General features: G+C 52.7%; 1 protein-coding gene across 1 annotated transcript in view; it reads right to left on the bottom strand.

The window, feature by feature from the left end:
- Positions 1 to 354: 354 nt before the first annotated feature.
- Phf21b (PHD finger protein 21B) overlaps positions 355 to 21737 on the bottom strand; it is a 68276-nt gene continuing 46893 nt past the window's right edge. Inside the window, exons 4-13 of the mRNA XM_050130091.1 lie at positions 19362 to 19706; positions 18188 to 18319; positions 13641 to 13692; positions 12219 to 12295; positions 10304 to 10358; positions 9024 to 9046; positions 7248 to 7406; positions 6859 to 6934; positions 6568 to 6671; positions 355 to 3406 (exon numbers count right to left, since the gene is read on the bottom strand). Coding sequence (XP_049986048.1) covers positions 3188 to 3406; positions 6568 to 6671; positions 6859 to 6934; positions 7248 to 7406; positions 9024 to 9046; positions 10304 to 10358; positions 12219 to 12295; positions 13641 to 13692; positions 18188 to 18319; positions 19362 to 19706 — 1242 coding nt within the window. The 3' untranslated portion in view covers positions 355 to 3187. The remainder of the gene's footprint in view (positions 3407 to 6567; positions 6672 to 6858; positions 6935 to 7247; positions 7407 to 9023; positions 9047 to 10303; positions 10359 to 12218; positions 12296 to 13640; positions 13693 to 18187; positions 18320 to 19361; positions 19707 to 21737) is intronic.

Below are 21737 nucleotides of genomic sequence, written 5' to 3'. Positions count from 1 at the left end.
AACTGTTAGACAATTGTTACAATAGGCAAGAGGTAATGTTGGTCAGAGATGGTCCCTGGTTACTATCAGTTAGATAGCCAAGGCAGGGAGGAGGAGAGAGTTGGCAGGCAGGATTTGGGTTATATATATTTATTTATTTTTAATTCTTGGACAAGAGTGTCATTATACAGCTCTGGTCGGCCTGGAACACACTAGGTAGACCAGGCTGGCCTCAAACGGACAGTTCCATCCACTTGTGCCTCCTGCACACTGGAATTAAAGGGCCCAGCGATAAATATTTTTAATTCACACATGACGGTTGGGGCTATAGCTCAGTTGGTAGAGTGCTTGACCAGCATTTACAATACCACAGGTTTTGTCACAGCACCAAACAAACCAGGAGATAGGTCCCATTCCTCTCGTCTCCATGACACAGCTGGCGGATTTACCAGAGATGGGTGTGGAAGTCACGGGATCAGGGGTGACTCCTGGTGCACTGCTGGGGAAGGAGCCTATGCTGAAGCTGAGATGTCCTCTAGTGACGTCAGTCCGGGGTGGCTTCCTATGTAGACACAGGAACTGAGGGGACAGCTGTCCAAGGAGTTCTGCAGAAAGCAGAGGCTGATGTAGATGGGGGGGGTCTCCAGCATAGGGGGGCCAGGTAGGCGGGAGCAGCCTAGAGTAGACACTGGAGTCACTCGAGAGCCACGTGGGCTGCTTCAACGTGGACCGTCATTAGTAAGTCCCGTGGGCTGTGTGAGCAGGGCACCCACTGGATCTGTTCCAAAGTCACTGACTGAAGATTGTCCTAGGGGAGCATTGGGATGGGGAAGAGGGTGGGCTAGAGAACAGGAGAGATCTGGGGACCAGGAAGAAGGGTGTGAAGATTGCTCAGGAGGCAGAAGGGTGGGGAGTATGTAGACAGGGCAGGCAGAGTTCTGGACCCCCCTCAAACTGTGTGCTCCCCGCCGAGCAAGCACACTAGGCCATGGCTACAGTGAACACGTTTGATGGTCTGTCTAGCCTTACAGTGCATGAGCGTGCATATGTGTGTGTGTGTATGTAGGGGTGCACGCATGCATGTATGTTTCTATTCCCAGCTCCACACGCAGCATCCAAGAGATCAGCGGCAGGTGCACAGGTGAGCCCTGATCTCCAGGCTGATTCAAGCCCCTTGGAAGGGTCTGGAGCTCATGCTGGCGGTCTGCCTTTCCAGGAGCCTGCTCTCAAAGAAAACACTGGGGTAGCAGTGGGCTCATGTCCAGGAGGCAAAATGAGTGGTGGAGAGGACAAGGTGAGAAGCCTGAGTGAGTGAGGCCCCAGGCACTCTGCAGAGACCAGCCAAGCTAGTTTTGGTGATCTTCACAATCTGCCGCCTCTCAGATTTCCTTTGGTGTAGGGGGACAAACGTAACTCTTAGCTGTTTTTGAAATCCATTTAGTTGTTTCTAGGGTTCCCCAGAGTCTCACACTGAAAGCAAGGACACAGGACCATCAGGCTTTGAAATTGGGTTTAATGCATCATATAGAAGGAAAAACTACACTGGTATATTTAAGACAAACACTTTCTCTAGCCACTATCCTCCTTGGTACCCTCCCCAAAAAAACTAAGTCTCAAGACACGTCAGCAGCTCCCCATCCCGGGTCCAACTTCCACATCCTCCCACGTTTCTTACAAAATCGAACTCAATGCATCCAAGAAGCAAATCAAACCAAAGAAAGAAGAACCTGAAGACAGTTACGGTCACCAGCCACGCGGTAATGCGTCATCGGCACCTCGTAACCAATATATAGGCGTGCACCTCGCGCGGCGCACGCCGTTCATCGATAAAAGAATATAAAAATCTTGTTCAACCCAGTGTAACGTGTATTAAAATAGATTTGTATCCTACAGCACAGTTTCTCCCGGAGTCGTGAAAAATGACAGGAGGGACAGTAGCTGGCGGTGGGGTCGCAGCCAGCCTTCCCACTCTGCACGTGTGTCTGCGGGCACAGGTGTGCAGCCGTGGCCCTGGTGCGGGCACGAGTGCCCGCCACAATTCGGCACCATGTGATATGCTCGGGGGAGCCCTGGGGCTCCTGATCGTGTATGGGTTGTGCTGTGTCCCTCAGGACAGGGTGGGGCTTGCAAAGTGGGCTGCATGGCTCACAGAGGTGCAGGAACCCCCAGGGTGCTTAGGGACCTGCACTCCCTGCAAATGAGGAGACAGCATTGAGGAGGAGGGCTCTGGAGTCTCCAAAGGTCAGGCCCCCAAAATGCACCACCCTCTCTGCCTCCTCCTGGATCTCTAGATCCCTTCTGGGCGCTCCATCCGGCCCCTCTCAGGGGAGGAGGTTACTTCATTCCTGTACTGGAGCAGAGGCTACCAGGTGCAGAGGAAGGCAGGCGGGGTGCAAGTTCACATTACGGATCGTACAACAGAAAACGCTATACAAGAAGTGTGAAGCTCTTTTTGGCATAGTGTCTTTAGCTGGCAAGAAGTGGGCAGGATGCTTGGCAGCTCCTACCATGGAGAGTGCGCTAAAGGCTTCCATTATGAGGGGAAACCTGCCACAGGCCTCCCGTGGTGGGTGACTGCTCTGTCTAACCCAGAACTCCAGAAGGAACATTCCAGAGATTGGCAATAGGAAGAAGTGGGCTGCAGCAAGGGCGTGAGCCAGGGAAGAATGAGGCAGAGGCCAGGTTTGGCAGCCCATGCAGCAGTGACCCCAGGAGAAGCTGGCCTGTCATTTGTCTAGTTAAATGACTGAGTTTCAACATAGTAATACTGATGGATTAGGGGCCAGTGGGTCACAGGGAGCCCCAGGGCCACTGAAGAACTACCTAGGTTAGCTATCCTCTCTCATACCAGAGGCTCACCCTGCCACCCCCACTAACCAGCTATCTGTTGTCCCTTGCCTCTCCACAGGCTAAAGTCTTCCTCCCCTGAGGGGGACAACGCAATGAGAGAGCTGGCCATGACAGCTCGGGGTGAGGGCTGCCTGTGCCTTGGTCTGAGACACCCTCAGGTGGACCCAGCAACTGGTACAGGGATCTACCTCATGCTGGCTCTAGGATGCCCAGCTCACTCCTTTTTCTCTCCGTCACTCTGTCTAGTTTATTTTTGTCTAAAATTCATAGAGTCTATGAATTAAGGCCGACAGATCCCCCAGGTCTTGAGAGCAAGGTCCCAGTAACTTTCCATGAGTTGTAATTCAGGTCCCTGGGGTCAGTTGTGGCTCTGGGGGTGCTGGAGGGCAGTGCGCATAGTGGTAGTGGAAGGCTTGGTCCAGGGCCCCACCAGAAGTGGGGTGGGGCTGGTGGTTGCCATAGTGACCTGGAGCACCTGCTCACCCTGGATCAGTCTCAGCAGGGCCCGGATGCGGTCCAGCGATGACTGTGTGCCCCTTTGGCGGGCCAGGAGACTTGTCTTCAGTTCCAGGCATTTCTGTCAAGATCAGAAGTGTTGGAGATGACCTCAGAATTGAATTCTGCAGCATCTTGGGCCAGCCACACTGATGGGCCCACCTTCTCCCACAGCCTCCCAACCCCCAGCAGAACCTGAAACAGGCCAAGGGCCTCACACAAAATGGGGTTAAGTAAAGGATTAGAGTGTCATGTTGGCTCCAGGAATGTCTGCCCCTGAAGCTGATGGTCCATCCGGGCCAGCGGCAGCCAGTGAAGCCCATAGACTTGCCAGCTTCTGTGTGTGCCACACAGAGACAACACTGCGGTGGAACTGAGGCCTAGAGCCATATGACCACGGTTCTAGGTCAAATGGTGCCAGTGCAATATTGACCTCCGTGGGGCACCCCTCACACCACATGGATAATCAGGGATTTTATGGGGTTTAGGATAGCGATTCTTAGTTGTCAATTTGATCACATATGGATTTATCTAAAACTCAAACAAATGGGAACATTTGTGAGGAATTTTTCTTCTTCATCAAATCGTTGAAAGTAGGAAGACACACTTCTAATCCGGATCTTCGCGGTGAGAAGATCCACCTTTATTCTGGGCCACACCCTCTGCTGGCCTAGAAGTTTTGGTTCCAGAGTGGGGAACACTTCTGTCAGGAGCCACAACAAACATTCCACTGAACTGGAAGCTCAGATCTCCCCAGCAACCTCCAGCCACTTGGGCTTCTGATGCCCTTAAGCCAACAGGGAGAGGTGATTGATCTAGACTAGCATGGGAAATCGGATTGCTTCTCCACAATGGAGGTAAGAAGGATCATGTCTGGAGAACAGGAGATCCTTTAGGGTGTCTCTTGGTGCTTCCAAGTCCTGTGATTAAATCAATGGAAGGCTACAACAATCTAATCCAAGCAGGAGGACAAAGGGCACAGACCCTTCAGGAATGAAGGCACTGGTCATTCCTCCAGGAAAAGAGCCGAGAACCTGCTAGAGTGCTTGCTGAGGGTGGAGGACATACAAAATGGGTAGTAGAGGAAGGTGGTTACCCCAGCTAAGGCCACGTCACCAGCTGCAGAAATGAGAATTGTAGTTGACATGAGTGTTTCTGTCATATTTCGTTAAGAATGTATTTGTTTGTACAGATATTTGTGTTTTCTTTCCTTGATTTCTTTACCATGTAATATCATGCTTGTGATAAGAATATGAAAATTTCTTTATCAAGTAACATCAATTAAGAGAATATCAGTGGTTATCATACGTAAGTTGAGATACCAAAAGAGCATCCTTCAAGGGACAGTAACACCTGTTCTATGGATTTGTGGTTGTATGATGGACAGTTATGTCACGTTAGGCATAATTATGACCCGGTTGAATATATAATGCATCTGTCATTATGCACGGGATAGTAATATCATGTTGTGTGTAATTAAGTTCTAGTTAGTGTTTTCATTTGGAGATTAGGCAGGACATAAGGAGACAAATTGTGTGTCAAGCTGATGAGGGGTGGACTTGTAATGGCGATTCTTGATCGTCAACTTGGCTACATCTGGAGTTATCTATAACCCAAATGGCCGAGAGTATACCTGTGAAGGATTTTTTTCTTAATTTAATCATTTGAAGTGGGAAGACCCCACTTGAAATCTTGCTCTTTTTGTTTTGTTTTGTTTTGATTTTGAGACAGGATTTCTCTCGAATCCTGATCTTTGAGGTGGGAAGATCCACCTCTAACCTGGGCCACACTTTTTGCTGGTAGCCTCTATATAGAGGGCATGGAAGCAGGAAGCTTGCTCTCTGCCTGTTTGCTCTTACTGACAAGTCCATTCCTTCACTGGCTTTAGAGACTACTTTGGGATTCTGGCACATATTGAAGACAAGCTAAGACAATCCAGCCTCATGGACTGAACAGTTCCTGGATTCTTGGACCTGTGGGTAGACAGCCATTGTTGGGTTAGCTAGGCCACAGTCTGTAAGCCATTCTAGCCAAGCCCCTTTACGTGTCTTCATAGATTAATGCTATCAGCTCTGATCTCTAGAAGCCTGATATCGAGGTACTGCATTTAGAGAGTTTCTCCAGCCTGAGATCCCAGATGAAGGTGAAAGACAGTGAGTTCAAGGCCTGCCTGGGAAACTTACTAAGACCTTGTCTCAAATTGCTAAGGAAAACACCAGGCAATGCAGGGAGAGCGGGGGAGATGGCTCAGTGGGTAAGAGTGTTTGTTCTGTGATGTGAGCCGCTGAGGTGGACTCCCCAGCAGCCACACATACAAGTCACTCATGACCATATGTGGCTGTAACCCCAAGGTTGGGAGTTAGAGACAGGAGGATCCTGGGAACTCAAAAGCTCAACAGCCAAGCCAAAATGGCCGGAGTCAGGTTTGGTGATAAAGCCCCTATGTAGGGAATAAGTGGAGAGTAACAGAGGAAACATCTGACAGTCTTCTCTGGCCTCAACATGTGTGCACACAAGTATGTGTACATGCATTCACACCTCTAGCCTCCTTCTTTCCCTCCCATCCTCCATGCCTGGGATATAAAGTGTTTGTGTAACATGCATGAGACCATATCCTCCATGCCTGGGATATAAAATGTTCATATAACATGCGTGAGACACTATGCCCAATCCCCTGCCACCATAAAAATAAATAAATCAAATAAAACAGAAAAGCCAACCTTCTCCAAGGCCCAGAACTGCTATTAGGACTACCGTCACTACAACTGCCAGCATCATTTGCCATTTCCATCATCACCATAATCATCACTATTGGCACCACAACCATCATCACCACCACCACCATTTCCACCCACCATCAACACCACTATCGCCACCACCAAAACACCATCATCACCATCACTACCACAATCAGCATCACTACCACAATCATCATCACTACCATTTCCACCCACCATCAGCCCACTATCACCACCCCATCCTCACCACGCACCACCTCCTCCATCATCATCTTCATCCTTTGTCTATCATCAATCTACATAGGATGATGTTCTCTTTATAGAGGAGGAAGTTGAGGTTCAAAAAGGCAGGGCCTTGCTAAGGTCACAGCTGAGAGGAGGGAGGTCCAGAATGTCCCCGAAAGCTTGGTAAGCTACCATGGTCCACATCAGAGCTGCACCCTGAACCTGTGGGCCTGTGGGTTCGACGAGCGGGTGACGAGGGACCCACTCCACTTGCGCTCACCTTCACCGCTGAGGCCAGCTGCCGGTCCCGCTCCTCCAGCTGCTGGTGCTCAGTCTGTAGCTCGCTGCCACGCTGCAGCAGTTTCTGCTTCTCTTCCTCTTTCACTGGGGGAGAGAGAGAGGCCAGCCCCACGGAGGGGCGGGTGAGTGGCTGGATCTGAATGTCCTGCTAGGGACCAGCCCCAGCCACCTCTTTCTCAGAGCTCTGGCCCAGAAGAACCTGGACATGCCCAGCATCCCCCGAGGTCCCATATGAACCCAGGGGCCCTTTCCCACTCCTAGGGACCCTTACCTGTCTTGTGGGTGACGTAGGAGTGCACGATGGCCAGCATCCCGGTCCAGGGCACACCCTCGTCTTTCTTTAAGGCCTGTGGGGCAGATGGGATGATGAGAAAGAATACAAGCCCCAGAACTTTCTGAGACCAGATCCTGGCTATGCACCCCTGGGAGGCATGCTCTCTGAGCCAGATTCCCAACTGTGAGCAGGGGATAGGAGTTATATCAGCTTGGTCCACTGGGGCCACTCAATGAGAGACTTCCTTCTAGGTTTCTCTCCTTTGTAGAAGCCAGGGATGGGTGCTCAAGACCCCCTCGTCACTCTCCTGCTACACCCATCCTAGGGATCACCCAGAACACTGTCTCAAATGTGCAGGGGCAAGGTATGAGCCCTTCTGCCCGCACCTTCCGCTGGCACTTGGGGCAGACCCATACGCCCTTGGGTGCCGTCTTAAGAGGCGGGTCCAGGCAGCTGAGGTGGTAGGCCCCTGAACAGGTGCCACAGGGCTGTAGGTTGGCTCCTCGCTTGCAGGCACCACAGAATTCATCGTGGGTGATTTCATTCTGCAAGAGAAAGGAGGGCAGGAAGCGCTTCAGTCAGGCCCCGGCAGCTTGAGAGAGTGGGAGGGAGAGATTCCCCTTCAGGGTGAGAGTGTCAGATATGTGCCCCATGGGTAGGGTTCCAGGGCACTCATACCCTGACCAGGGCACTGAGCACTGGAGAGTCACACAGTAGACCCCAGCACCAAGCCTCCCATGCAGCAGGGCCCTGCAGCGATGACTCCTCCTCAAGTATACACTGCCTCAGGGCGGGAACTGTAGCCTGACACAGGCTACACCTTTAGTCCCTCAACTGCACACCCATCTAGTAAGAACCCCTGCCAGCTGGGTGGGTCACACACCTGTTTCCATATCCATGACGGGGATAAGAACAGCTGTCCCTTGGGTGCTGGGCAGGACAGGACAGAGAACACAAAGTGCACCCCACCCATGCCTGATGTCCTGCAGTGCAGTACAGGATAGAACCCTTCTGTCCCTCCCAGAGGCCTCAGGATAAGCTCTAGGGACCGTGCTCCCCAGCCCACCAGCTGGTTGCGCCAAGGGGAGCTCCACCGATGACCTACACCCGTCCAGCCACCGACAATGGCCCTGGTCTGTAAGACTATCAAGTTTCCGGCTCCAGCACTGAAGTAGTGGGAACGGATGGCCCCTGTCACAAGAGATTCGACACCAGAGGTGTCCCCAAAGGAGGACTCCAAGTCTCTCATTTGTATCCCACATCTAGCGCAAAGACTCAGGAAGGGTGAAGCATTGGCCTGGGGTCACACAGGGAGTGGGGATGGGAGTGGAGCCAGGACCACAGTCCATGCCTCCTGCCTTGAAGCCAAGGCCCCTCCGGGACTAGGAACTTATGGAAAAGGGGGAGTCTTCCACCACCTCATGCGTCCCCTTGTCTGTGTGGTCTGGGCACCTGTGTTTACTACTGCAGGGGGCCTTGGAAAGCACTGTAGCCACCCAGAGCAGGCTGTAAGCAGTCTCTTGCGTGTGCGAGCATGTGGGACAAGGTTCATTCAGAATTAGATTAGAAACTGGGGAAGTGCTGTGGAGAGAGTTCAGAGCGCAGAAGCACCTGATGCTGAGGTTGAGATCCATCCTTATGGCTTACGTGATAGAAGAAGAAAACGGAGCCCACAAGCTGCCCTCTGACCTCTACCCTTGTACAATGGTACACGTGTGTGCACACACATACACACACACACCCCATAAATCAAGTAAATGAAAAGGAATAGGTCAGTGAGAGGTTATGCTCAGGATCCAGGTCCCGACCAGCTCAGGGAACAGGGATGCAGACTTTGTGGGTGGGAGGAGTCACAGGATCACAATGGGCACATAGGATAACACCCTGGGAACCAGACCATTGGACGGGCAACAGAGAACTAAAGATGGCCAGTTCCCCCCTGCCGAGGGTCACACAGAAAAGCCAGGCAGACCCAGGGTCAGGTGGTACAATGTGAACACCCTCAGGACCAGGCAGGGGGGAATTCCCTGCAGTAATGTAGGGCTCAGCCTGGCATGAGGGCATGAGGAAAGAAGGCCTGGTGTTGTGAAAGCTCTGGGTACCAAGATAAAAGCAATGAGAGATGTCCCACACCCCTTCATATGAAGATGGGGGTCACGTACCTTCCAGCAGGGGTCCTCATTGGCTAGCACAGGGAGGAAGGGTGGAGAAGATGTTAGTGGGGGTGGGAGAAGCATGGGTCATGGCTGGGGTCCCACTGGCTTGGTGTGGCAGAGTCCTTGCCCTAGAGCATGATGGGAATATCACAAGGCCCAGTGACACCAGAGTTCTCAGAACCATGTGATGAGGGAAGACTCTCTGCCTTGGTTCTGACCAGGACCTACGTGGGAACAGGCTCACAGCATCTGAACTCATGAGCATCATGGCTGGCACAGGGAGGTGCCTCAGAGACAAAAACCAGAATTCAGAGGACCCCTTGGAGTAACCTGCTTCCAGCTCCTTCTGGCTGCAAACCCTTGGTATTTTAGGCCGTGATCTCAAACCACATGCAGTAGGAAACTCAAGCAGGGTTTTCCTTCCAGGTTCCTAGACAAACCATCTGTGACGATGCTGTTCCTGGGGGGAACTGTCCACCAACTAGAGCAGGCATTATTACAGGCCCACTGTGTAGATCAATGGTCCAGCAACTAAGGAGTGGCAGATGCCAAGAGCTACGCAGAATCCCAAGACGCAAGGAGGCATTTCCTGCCCTCCAAAGCTACTGCTAGTTCTTTCTTTTCTTCTGAGACAAAGTCTTTCTTTAGGTCAGGCTGGCCTGAAACTGACAGCAATCCTCCTGCCTCAGTTTCCTGAGTACCATGCTGAGAGGGACAGTAGCTCCCAGCTGTGGAAGATGGTTGGTACAGGAGAAAGGACCCTACTGAAAGTTGGGATGTATATCCCTGCCTGTCAGAACTGGGCCCAGCACCCAGTACTCCTAGATTAGCTGAGATCATCCAACTGCCCAGAGTCAGTCCAGGAGGGAGGGCAGGGTTGGGATGAGGCCCAGTCCAGCGGGGAGATGAGCGCCTGCTCTCTCCAGAGCTGTTTAATGGCAGGTACCATGGCTAACTGGCAGCATGGGGCTGTAGACAAAGGGGCGGGGAAGCAGAGGCACCCTCTATACACCTCGTGGCCTGCACGCTCAGCCCTTTGGTGGACAGCCCTACCACAGAGATCTTCAGCCTGGTTCTCTGAGCTGGACACCCAGCAGCATTGTAACTCTGGAGGGCAGCATGTCCCCATCACAGTGTCTGTATCTAATGAGATGGAGCCGACTCCAGCGGCCTTCCTCCTTCCCCAGGAGCCCCAAGAGCAGAGGTTACATGAAGCCCAGAGAGCAGTGGAGAGGCTCAGGGAGGGGTGTGGGTCCGTGGAAGCTGTGGCTCTGGCTGGCACTTACCTCGTGTTGTCAGGAACAGGGGGTTGTGGAGATAGCTGGAGGCCAGCCGCTTCCTCTGTGGGGACAGAAAGCAGAGCCAAAGAATCGTTCACGCACAATCTTATGTCACTACGATGCCCTGCCCAGGACCCTATGAGACAGCCCGACATGGGGCTCTGGAGACCGGACAGACACCCTATGTAGAAGACATGGGGGATGAACAGATACCAGGACCCAGGGGCAGAGCAGGGAGTCTACAAAGGCTGGGTTCTGTTGAGGGCCAGGAATCTCCATCCCAAGTTGTCTTAGGCAGGAATATCTCCAAGCACAATGGGTTAGGGACAAAGCCAGCACCGCCCTTCCACCTGCCCCTGACCTTTCTCTGTTCTACACCCAGGAGATGTATGGACTGCCCCTCCCCACCCAATTTCACCTCCTGGCATGTGGCCCAAACCTGGCAGTTGCAGAGGCCCAGGAAAGAGGTAGAAGCATTAGTTTTAGTGACCTCACTCCCACCCTGACCTTGGTGGTTCCAAGTGGTTCTGGCTATGGCAGAAAGATTGTTCTAGAATCAGTTTTGAAGCCTTCTCAATGTAGTCAAGCTGCACTCAAGGGCAAGGAAGAGACCGGCAAAGGCCTGCTCTTAGTTTGCATGCTTGTCTAAGGCTCAAGGGTCACAGGGTTTTGGGCTGACTGTGGCTAAGGAGGTCCCGCGGCTCTGGCCACAGATGTTGTGCACACTGGATAGATTCTATGCCCAGAGTTTCTTAACAATCACAGGGCTGAGGCCTGGGTCTTGGTGTCAGAATATGTGTTCTTGGTTGGAGGCTAAAGACAACTTAAGATTCTTCCTTCCTGCATTTATTTTTAAATCAGTTTCATTCATTCCAGGCTAGCCTTGAACTCTTCATGTAACCAAGAATGACCTTGAACTCCTAATCCTGTTGCCTCCCAAGTGCTGGGATTACAAATACAGGCCACCACGCAGGATTTTAGCAGTGCTGTAGGGGGCAGGACTTGAACTCAGAACTTAATGGATACTAAGCAAGCACTCCACCAGCTGAGCCACACCCTTTGCCATTGATGGCTGCGTGAAATGTCCCCATGTCCGGGGGACACAGCTAGCTCACTAGACCCAGGAGAAGAGAGCGGGATGTATTCAAGAGTGAGCACCTTCTAAGACAGGAGTGGGGAGGGCAAGGGACAGATGGTGGACAGAGGTTGGGAAGCCACTTTTCTCCCCTGGATTGGGCACTGCAGAATTGGAGTTGAACATGCTCCCTGCAAGGGCTCCCCTTCCCAGCTAAACTCAAGTTCATGAGACATGGATGTAGGACCCACATCCTAAAGAAAGGAAGTGGGGGCTAAAGAACAGCTCAGCCATTAGGAGCACCTGCTGTTCTTCTAGAGGACCAGAGATTGGGTCCCTGCTTGCTGCCCACTGGCTGCCCAGACCCAGGGGTTGAGACACCACAGGCCTGAGATGGCACAGTCCATCAGAGCAGAGAGATACCACAGGAGCCTCCCCGGTGAAGGACAAGTCACAGTGGGCTCTGTGATGTGACAGACACATCAGTGAGTAGCCTGGGTCCAGCAGGTGTGTTTGATCCTCAGAGTGGCCTCTGCTAGGACTCCAACAGACGGCATTTGTTTCATGATATGGTCTCACTATGTAACCCAGGATGGCCTGGAGCTAAAAGTCCTGTCTCAGCTTCCTGGCTGCTATGTTACAGGTGTGAACACTCAGTGAGAGTACACGCCTTGCTTCGGCTGAATGCTTCTGGTTAGGAAGGATGGGCAAGAAGACAGTAAGAAAGCTGGCCGAGGTCCCAAAGACTCATCTGGACCCATCAAATTTTCATCGCAGAAGGGGGAGGGGCACATGGGGCTCTACACCTTTTCTCCCAGCCCCAGCGGTGGTGCCCAAGAGTCCCACCTCGGTCTCCAAGAAGCCGCTATAGGCGGGGTTAGCCGTGCTCCTCCTCTTCCGCTCCTGACGCTTGCTCTGGATTTCTGGAAAGGCAGACAGAGCAGTCACAGTCTCCTCACCCAGTAGGTCAGGGCAGGTCAGAGCCTCCAGGAACTGCTTACAGCATGGCTCCGGTGGACTTAGGATGAGTGCCAGGCAGGGGATGAGGGGACAGGGACACACTCCTCAGCATAAGGCCCTGTGGTAGTTTAAATAAGCTCCCAGAGGCTCATATATTTGAATGTTTAGTCACCAGGGAGTGGAACTCATTGAAAGAATTAGAAGGATTAGGAGGTGTGGCCTTGTTGGAGAAAGTGTGTCACTGGGGATGGGTTTGAAGTCTTAAAAACCTATGCCAAGCCCAGGTTCGTTTTCGTTCTCTCTCTCTCTCTCTCTCTCTCTCTCTCTCTCTCTCTCTCTCTCTCTTCCTCCCTCCCTCCCTCCCTCCTTGTGGATCAGGATGTACCTTTCAGCTACTTCTCCAGCACCAACCACATCCGCCCGCTGCCATGCTCCCTGCCATGATGATAATGGACTGAGCTTGAAACTGTGAGCAAGTCCCCAGTTAAATGCTTCCTTTTATGAGTTGTCTTGGTCATGGGGTCTCTTCATAGCAGTGGAACAGTGACTAAGACAGCCCCCCCACCTCGGAACCTCTGGATGGCAGCAGCAGAGCGAGGTCCTGGTTCTGCTCAATCAGGCACAGCTTTGTGGTGCCCAGTGCCCAGGGGCCTGCCTGCTTTCCCGCCCATCTCTCTTGCATGCTGCAGCTTTTTCTACCTCCTCATGTAGCTGCCCGGGGTGCTCATTCCTCATCTCTGTCAGCTTCCTCCTGACCACTGTCAGTGTCTCTCTGTGTGTTCCCTGTGAGGCACCACGGGCCTTGGTGGAAGTGATCGGGATCCAAATAAATACTGTGAGATCCCGAATCATGGAGAGAGGTTTTCAAAGTGAAGGCCAGTTGCATATTAGGAAAGTGCCATTCCCTCATTCCCCCCAACCCAACAAGCTTAAGGAGATGGTTTCCCTTATGTTGTAGATGAAGAGACAGGTCCAAAGTGGACCAAACACCAAAGAAATAAGGAAACATGAGCTCTCATGTGTTAGTGAATGGCAGGATTGGACAAGGACCCGTTACTTCACTGTGCAGCCTCCAGGGTGGAGTCAGGTTGTGACAGTGCCATGTTCAGTCATGGGATATGCAAAGCCAGATGTTTCTCTGACTTGCCTTGTTATTGTGCCTCCGTTACCTGGGGCTGGGTTCCTAGGAGCCTCAAATCTGGATAGGGCACAGCCATGACCTGGGGTACTACTCTAAAGGCTGCTGCTTCTATCTCGGGCCCCACCAAGTCCCACCTACCAAACTCCACCCACTGTCTCCATCATTACCTTCCAGGTGTTCCGTTGTGACCAGGCCTAGAGCTACCATGAAGGCAATTTTCTGAAAAGAAAGGGGATAGAGAGGCGTTAACACAGCTGTTGGCTCTCATCCGAGTCAGGCAAGAAATAGTCTGTGAGCCATAGGGCTATCCCCTGGGGATGCCCAGTCATGCAGCCACTGCCCCAGAAAGTTGGGGAACTCAGATACCCAGAAACTGTCCAACATCAGTGTAGGGAGGGAGTGGCTAGGGGCCTGTGATGGGGTTGGATAACACAGTCCTCAAATATGCTTTTGTTGTTGTTGTTGTTTTTTGAGGCAGGGGATCTCTGTTACATTCCTGGAACTAGTTCTAGTAGACCATGCTGGCCTCGAACTCAGAGATCCGCCTGCTTCTGTCTCCTGAGTGCTGGGATTAAAGGTGTGTGCCACTACTGCCCCGTTCAAATACACTTTAAAAACAAATAGCATGGGGCTGGCAAGATGACAGGTACCCTTGAGGAATGAGAGAGGTGATCTCAGCCTGCAGGAGGCTCTGGTCCTTAAGCAGAGGAAGAGCAGACAGACAGATGGGTGCCATTTCCCAAACCATCTGTCTGTAGAGTGGGCTCTGCAGTGTGTGTGTTTGGCAAATGGACGTCTGAGCAAACAAGAGGGACCGAAAGGAGGAAGGACAATAGCGTGGAAGATGGAACCCCACAGGGTGCACACTATCCTGGCCCTAGTGGAAGCCAGAATCCTCTGGGCTAAGTCCCTTATACAAAACAGCACAGTGTCTACACAAATCCCACGCACACCTCCTGAATACTTTAAACCACTTCTATGTGGCCTGTAATGCCTGATGTGACAGAAACCACAAATAAATCATTGTTTCACTGTGCTCTCTAGGGAATACTGACAGCAGAGATGTCTGTGTGCAACAGTCATGGCGGGGGACACAGGAAGTGAGGGAGCCTGAGGATCTGTGAAACTGCATTCCGGCAGGACACGCCCATACTTCAATGACAGGATTCTGGGCTGTGCTTGGTGTGCAGCAAATCCAAGCACTGCCTTTTGAACTTTCCAGAATCTTCTGTCCCTGCTCCGTCTCTCTTTTAATATTTTTGCATCTGTGGACATGGAACCCGAGAATACAGACTGAGCTGGGAGCTCCCTTCAAGCCACAGAGGAATGGGGCCAGTAAGACAGGCCAGACCCAGCTCTACTGGCCTTTGGAATGTCTTGGAAGTGTAAGGACTTTGATGAGGGAGAAGAACCAGGCCTATAGTCTCTTGAAAGTTAAATAATAGGGGCTTCTCACACCTGTCAACTTTTTTTCTTTTTCAGAAAGTTTAGGACCTGCGGGTGAGGAAGTCAGAGGCAACCCCCTGGCAGAGTGGCTGGCCTCTGCAGTACTGTCCTGAGAAACTTGACTGCAGCCCACCCTGCCCTGACTTAGCTGCCAACAGTAAGGGTGGCATCTCTGGTTCCCAGCAGTAGGGCTAGGTAGCCTGGGCATGCCCTGGCTCTGCTGGAGAAGCCCACCCTGCCCCAACACAGCTGCCCATAATGAAGGTGGCATCTCTGGTTCCCAGGTGCAGGACCAGGTAGCCTGGGCATGCCCTGGCTCTATGGAGAAGTGCACCCTGCCCCAACTCAGCTGACCACAGTGAGGGCGGCATCTCTGGTTCCCGGCAGCAGGGCTGGGTAGCCTGGGCATGACCTGGCTTTGCTGGAAAAGACCACCCTGCCCTGGCTCTGCCAGAGACTACTTCTGACCAGGGCACATGCAGCAGGCTTGCTGCAGTTTTGGGCACACAAGCTGCTTGCTGTGAGGACACATCCAACCATGCAGGGGCACCTCCTACAGTGAGCATAGGCTGTGTGTACCCTCCATCCTGTGCCCCCACCCCTCACAACTGCCACCAACACAACCTTTTCAAAGTGTCCAGGTATCGTTCTGAGCTGCTGGCCACCCAGAGTTCCTGCTGCTATATAACTTCTGGGCCATTTCAACACTTTCCTGGCAGTCTTGTCAGCTCTGCAGGCCTCATCACCAGCTGTTCAGGTTCTTTACAAAAACTGATATCCATGCCTAGTTCTAAGACACAGGCCTATAATCCTACTACCAGGGAGGCCAGGACAGTAATAAAGCAAGTTGAAGTCCTTCCTGGGCACCAGAGAGTGAATTCACGTTCAGCCTTGGCAATCTAGTGAAACCCAGTTTCAAAAGAGGAAGCTAAAGAAATCTGGAGTTGTATGACAGCTCAGGGGTGGAGTGCAGCTCTATCCTGAGGACCATACAGAAACCAGAACCCGTGGCCTGCGATGGCCTGGGGTCCCACTTGACTCAGCGAGGTGCCTGGAGGCTGACACTCGGTGTCCTGACTGGCACAAGGTCTCCTGCTGCAGGCCTATGCTGCCCAACTCTCAAACTTGAACAAGGGCTTCTATATACCAGGGCATGTTTTGACTGTTCTGTTTAAACCGTTATGAGTATTTACACCAATTACGCAGTTAGATATAATTATACTAATTGTAAAAATGCGCAATAATTGACTAAGATGCACTCGGAGAGAACAAGGAGATGTCACCAGGAGAAACTTCCTAAATGGAGAATGCTGAAAACCTCAAGGCAGCAGAGACAGGAGTAGGCGAGGGCTACAGGCAACAAGCTAGCCAGGGCCTTACCATGTACATACGTGGTGCTCAGACACTGTCACAGGCTGGACCCAATAGGACCTTGGGGCTGGGGTCATTGAGGAGATGTGGCCCACATAGCAGCTTCATGTTCCAGGCAACCCAATGGAGGATTTCTCTTCCTTCCTTCCTTCCTTCCTTCCTTCCTTCCTTCCTTCCTTCCTTCCTCTTTCTTTCTTTCTTTCTTTCTTTCTTTCTTTCTTTCTTTCTTTCTTTCTTTCTTTCTTTCTTCTTTTGGGGTCTGTGTGTGCGTGTGCACGTGTGTGTATGTGTGTGTGTGTGTATACTGGGTCTCATGTAGCCCAGGCTGGACTCCAACTCACTAGGTAGCCAGGGATGACCTTGAATGAGTCCTCCTGCCTCAACCCCTGGGCTAGGATTAGAGGTGGGTACCACCACGTCCAGTATATGCAGTACTGTGGATTTTTAGTAACCCCAGGGCTTTGTATATGACAGGCAAGCTCTTTACCAACTTTGCTATCTCTTCGGCCCCTCAAGGCCTTCTGCACATGAACAAGGGCAATAACCAAATCACTCTTTTATCCAGATACTCCCTGGCTCCCCCATTTAAGGATTAAAACCCAACCCTGGCTGCCTGGTCTTCTGGAATCGGGTTCTGTCATCTGTCTGTCCAGGGCTGACCCTCTACCCTTAAGTTACCTGCTATCTGCAGCCCTGCTGACCTATCTGGGAGTCTCAAGCCTTTACTGCCCACAAAGTACCCTCTACCTGCCCCGCCAGTCCCTCTGCCTCTAGCTTCCAGCATTCTCTTGACCTATGTCCATCATGTCCCTCTTTGTGCAAAGCCCCCTTCAATCCCCTCAAGTAGCCTCTCTCTGCCCTTTCTCCTGCGGCTCACGGCTCACTGGAAGTTTCTTAGCCCCTGTTTGACAGCCTTTGTAGTCACATTGGTCTCTGCCCTCAGAAAGGAGCTTCCCAGGACAAGGACCACATTTGCCCAGCCTGAGCTCCTTGCTCACGTCACAGAGCACGGGGGAGGGCAGACCCAAGTGTGAACACTGAAGGGGGACAAAAGGCTCAGAAAGCAAGTGATGTCGTTGGGACCACAGGTCACTGCAATCACCAGGAGCTGAGGAGCCTGGGGACCTAGGGCATCATGCTGACTGGACTCTGGTGGGACGAATGAGGGTTCACCAATGAAATTAGAGTCTGAATGAGAAGAGCCATGTGGAGAAGACCACAGCAGAGCAAGGATGGTCTCGGTGATGTGGGGCTGAGAGTATAGCCCCAGAACAGGACAAACACCCGATGAAGCCACATCCTTGGACAGCTGTTGCCCCGCTCTACGACTGCAGGTGACAGGAGCGGTTCCATTTATCCCTCTTCCTCTAGGGAGTGGGAGGAGGTGCCACGTGCAACTTCTGGAAAGTTCTTAGGGCATCTGAACTCTACAGAGCTATTAGTCTTGTTCTGTATCCCTCAAGCTTCTAGGGTTGAACACAAACAGGAAGCAGGGGCAGGGGCCGCATGCTGCCCATCGTGGGCAAACATCTCTTTCTGGGCTTAGTCCTGAGAGGAACAAGGCTCACAGCCAGCAGGGAAGATGGATAACGTCCCTGATCCAGCAGCTCAACTCAGAATCCTCCAGCAACCCAGGCCTTACTGCTCCTGTGTGTCGACGAATCACTAGACATTGTTGACACTCAGCCAGGCAGGAAGGTGGTAGAATCCCTGCTGACCATAGCCTTACCCTGCGTGCACAGCCCAGAGAACAGAGGGTGCAGACACAGCTCACTGGGTGAGCCCTGCTCTGGCAGCTACATCCAGTCAAGAGCTTCCTAATGAAGTTGTCCCAACCCTGCAAAGAGCCTGGTCTTAAAGCCAAGAAGGGGTAGGACCCTCCAGCAGGCCACACTACCTCGGGATTCTCCTGGCTGGGGGGTTGATCTTCCTTGGTGGCCTGAGCTCCCTGAGGTGGCTCCTCCGTGGGTGGCCGGGGCTCTGCTGAACTCTCGGGCTGCGCCTGCACTTGAGGCTGAAGGATGATGACCTGAAAGACGCAGGAAGGATGAGAGGGGCAGGGGTCCAGTAATGGAGACGCAGGGAGCAGCTAGGAGTCAGGTAGGTCCTAAAAAGTATCACAGAGGAAAGAACCAGGTGGCTGCCCTGTGTCCAGGGCCTTGATTCCAAATATTCTCCCCCATCCCTACCTCCATGAGAGATGGCCAGGGTCACAGAGCAAGCAGGCCTGGGTGCAAATCTTACCACTTCCTGGCTATGTGGCCTCAGAAAATACTCTACCTCTCTGAGCCTCAGAGAACACACTGGTAATGCCAGCCTCCAGGGGGCGCTAACTCTTTACTCTCAGCTCAAATGTAGACAGCCTGGGAGCATTTAGATGCCTTCCCTACCTGAGACATCTGTTGGGAAGCAGAGGGACTGGATGATTTGGGTTGCCTGGGGAAATGGAAAGACATCTCAGCTACAGGCAAGAGAGTAGGCAGAGGGAACCAAGGAAAAGATTTCCAAAGGAAAAACAGGAGCTACCATGTTTCCCCAAAGGCCTCACACAGGGCAATCTTGGGAGCGCTCTAGAGGACATGGGAAGATGATTTTAGTTTTAGCATTAAAACTAAATTCCTCACAAGATATCAAGGAGTTCCTTGCCCTGCCCCATCCAGGCAACTGGGGCATAAAACAGCTCTTGACCACTTGACTCTGCCATCAGATAGAACAGCATCACCAGACTCTCTTGCAGCTACCCATTCAGCCACACGTTATGAGTTCATTATTCCTCTATTAGTGAATGGCAGTTCTCTCGGCCGGACTTATTTATCCCATACCCATCCACCTGCCCCCTCATTTACACATTTACAGAGTCACTCAGTTGATCACTCTTTCATAGCACCACTCATGCTAACATTCCTTCACCTCTCTTGAGCCTGAAACAGATCTGCACCCTTGGCCATATATATACTCATGCTCCATCCAATGGAGAGATCCATCACTCTCATCTGCTCACACCTCCTGTCCCATTCACACTCATTTTTCATCCTGCTGATCGCTGGTTCATACTCCCTCCATACACTCACCTTTTTGTCAGCACTGATGAGGAGGGGCTGCACTTTGATGCTGTCGCTGGCCACGGGCACGGTGGTGCTGGGGGTGATGGTGGCAGCATTGCTGGGGGAGGTGGAGATGATGGCATAGGCCACCCCGGCACTGCTCAGGGGTGAGGTGATGGCGGTAGGCTCGGTGAGGGCCTGGCTGCTGGGTGTTGGCACATGGTTGACGGTGTTGTTGGCAGTGGGGAGGGCTGGGCTGGGGTTCTTGATGCTGACCACAGTGGCCTTTTGGAATGTTGGGGGCTGCTTGGGTGGCCGGTCCCTGCCCGGGGTGACAGGGAGGCTGTCTGGAATCAGAGTCTTTGGCCTAACCTGGGAGGAAGGGACCAGTGTGTGGTCAGACAGAGACACAAGCTTTTGATGAAGGCACGGCGGCAGCAGCGGGGCAAGCTTCAAGCAGACAAGCTGAGTCCGACATTAGAGGGGAAGGGACCCTGTGTGATCCCGCTCTGAGTCTCCCAGCAGCCATGACCTTGACCCCAAGGCTCAAGCTACTCTGTCCACCATCTCCTTTGCTTGGTTGTACATTGAGTTATCATCCCCACCCACCCATCCACCCCTGGACTCAGATGAAGCTACTCCAGGCAACAGTCCCTTCTGGTGCACACGAGAGCAAACTGTGAGGGGTGGAGGAGATGGGAGCCCAAGACAGAGCCCAGCTGGAATGCATCTTCGTGACACCAAGTCAACACACAAAGCCCCCCAGTGTCACAGATGCTGGGATCATGTCCCTTGTGCAGGACCAGGTGAGCCACAGGGCTCCTGCAGCTCCCTGACAAACGTAGCTGGTAGCCCTTGGGCCTTGGGTACCAATCACTCCAAAGAGCCCACACACATGGAGGTGGGGCATGGGCTGCAGGCAATCACCTGCAATGGCTCCAGTCAGCTTGTGTGGCCAATCCTGGATCTCAGGGCGTGTGGGTGGTCTTGGAGACACACTTAATGTCTTCACCTGTGTGCTGGGGGTGATGGAACCCACTTGTCAAGAGCTGCAGACTCCTGACCTCGTCTCAAGTGACGTCTCTCTATGCCCTGATAATCCAGGTGAGTTGAGAAAAATGAGGCTTAAGAAGGGACATGATTTGAACCCCACTGAGGCCATGGGGAGTGTCCTGGCCATTCCATGGAGGGAGACCGAGGCAAAGCCAGAAGAGGCTTAGCTGAGGAGAATGGTGGTAACGATATCATTGTCATTAGGGCAGAGGGACCTGAGCCAGGCGGCTGGGTCGTGTGCTGGCCTTCCACTCTTCTTCGCTCTGCTCCAGTGACACTGGGGAGGATCCCCTGGACCCTGACTCTTGGGAAGCCACCAGGACTCAGTGTGCTGTGGTCAGCAAACATCATGGCTATGAGATCCTGCACGGCCTGGCACAAGCTGGTCCTCGATTCTGACGACCTTTTTAGCTCTTGCTCTAGTGGGCCCTGAGCAAACTGAATGAGGCCCTCCCCATCTTAGGGGCCATAGTTGGGTAATGTGTCCAGCCTGACTGAGGCAGGCCTGATGTTTTGTCTTTGTCCAGTATCAGGACCAGACACTGGGCACAGTGCCACCCACATGATGAGGAAATGAGGGACGAGTCCTCCCTGCCACCCCTCAGTGGCGGCTGGGGATGGAGCCGTTCTCTGCCTCTTAGGAGGGACCAGATGATGTCCTAGGGATGCTGGGGAGATGACACTCTCCTGGCTTCTTTCTGGTCACCTTCACTGTAACACTGTCCAAATGACATTCCCTAACTCATACCAAACATGGTGAGTAACCATGGGGCAGGTGCTAGACACCGAGGACAGTTTAGCCAGGCCTAAACACAGGTCGTTCACCCCAAAGAAATACTTGGGAATCTTGGAATGTGTGACATCCCCCACAGGCACATGGAGACCCTGACCAGCAGATCCCGATGGAGCAGCCTCAACCTGCTGCTGGCCTTTCTCAGGATCTGCTTCTATCTCTACAAATGTCCTAGGCCAGCAGGACGAGCCCAGGTATATGCTAGGCGCCTCTCAGTCAGCAAACCCGAGGCAGGGACAGAGGATTTGGGGAGGGGACAGTAAGGGCTGAATGAGAGACAAGAAGCCCAGGTGCTGTGAGCACTGGGCAGGCGCACAGAGGGAGTGGGGAGTGAACACGTGGGACCACATGACCGTCAGTTGCCTGTCTGCCTCAGTGGTGATGGGAACAGTGTGGACTGCTGGGAGGTAGGGAACGGAGGGAGGACTGCCTGGGGAGCAGAAGCCCCAGAGGAAACAGCGGAGCCCCTGGAGCCACTTTCTTACTGTGGCCTGATATCTAAAGCAAGGACCCCCATCTCTGCCTGCTCTCACCTCCCCCTCGGGAGGAAAACTCTG

The sequence above is a fragment of the Alexandromys fortis genome, unplaced genomic scaffold (assembly GCF_014885135.2).
Source record: "Alexandromys fortis isolate MF-2015 unplaced genomic scaffold, M_Fortis_MF-2015_v1.1 scaffold_28, whole genome shotgun sequence".
Lineage (NCBI taxonomy): Eukaryota > Metazoa > Chordata > Mammalia > Rodentia > Cricetidae > Alexandromys > Alexandromys fortis.
This window is presented reverse-complemented; position numbering and strand designations above follow the sequence as displayed.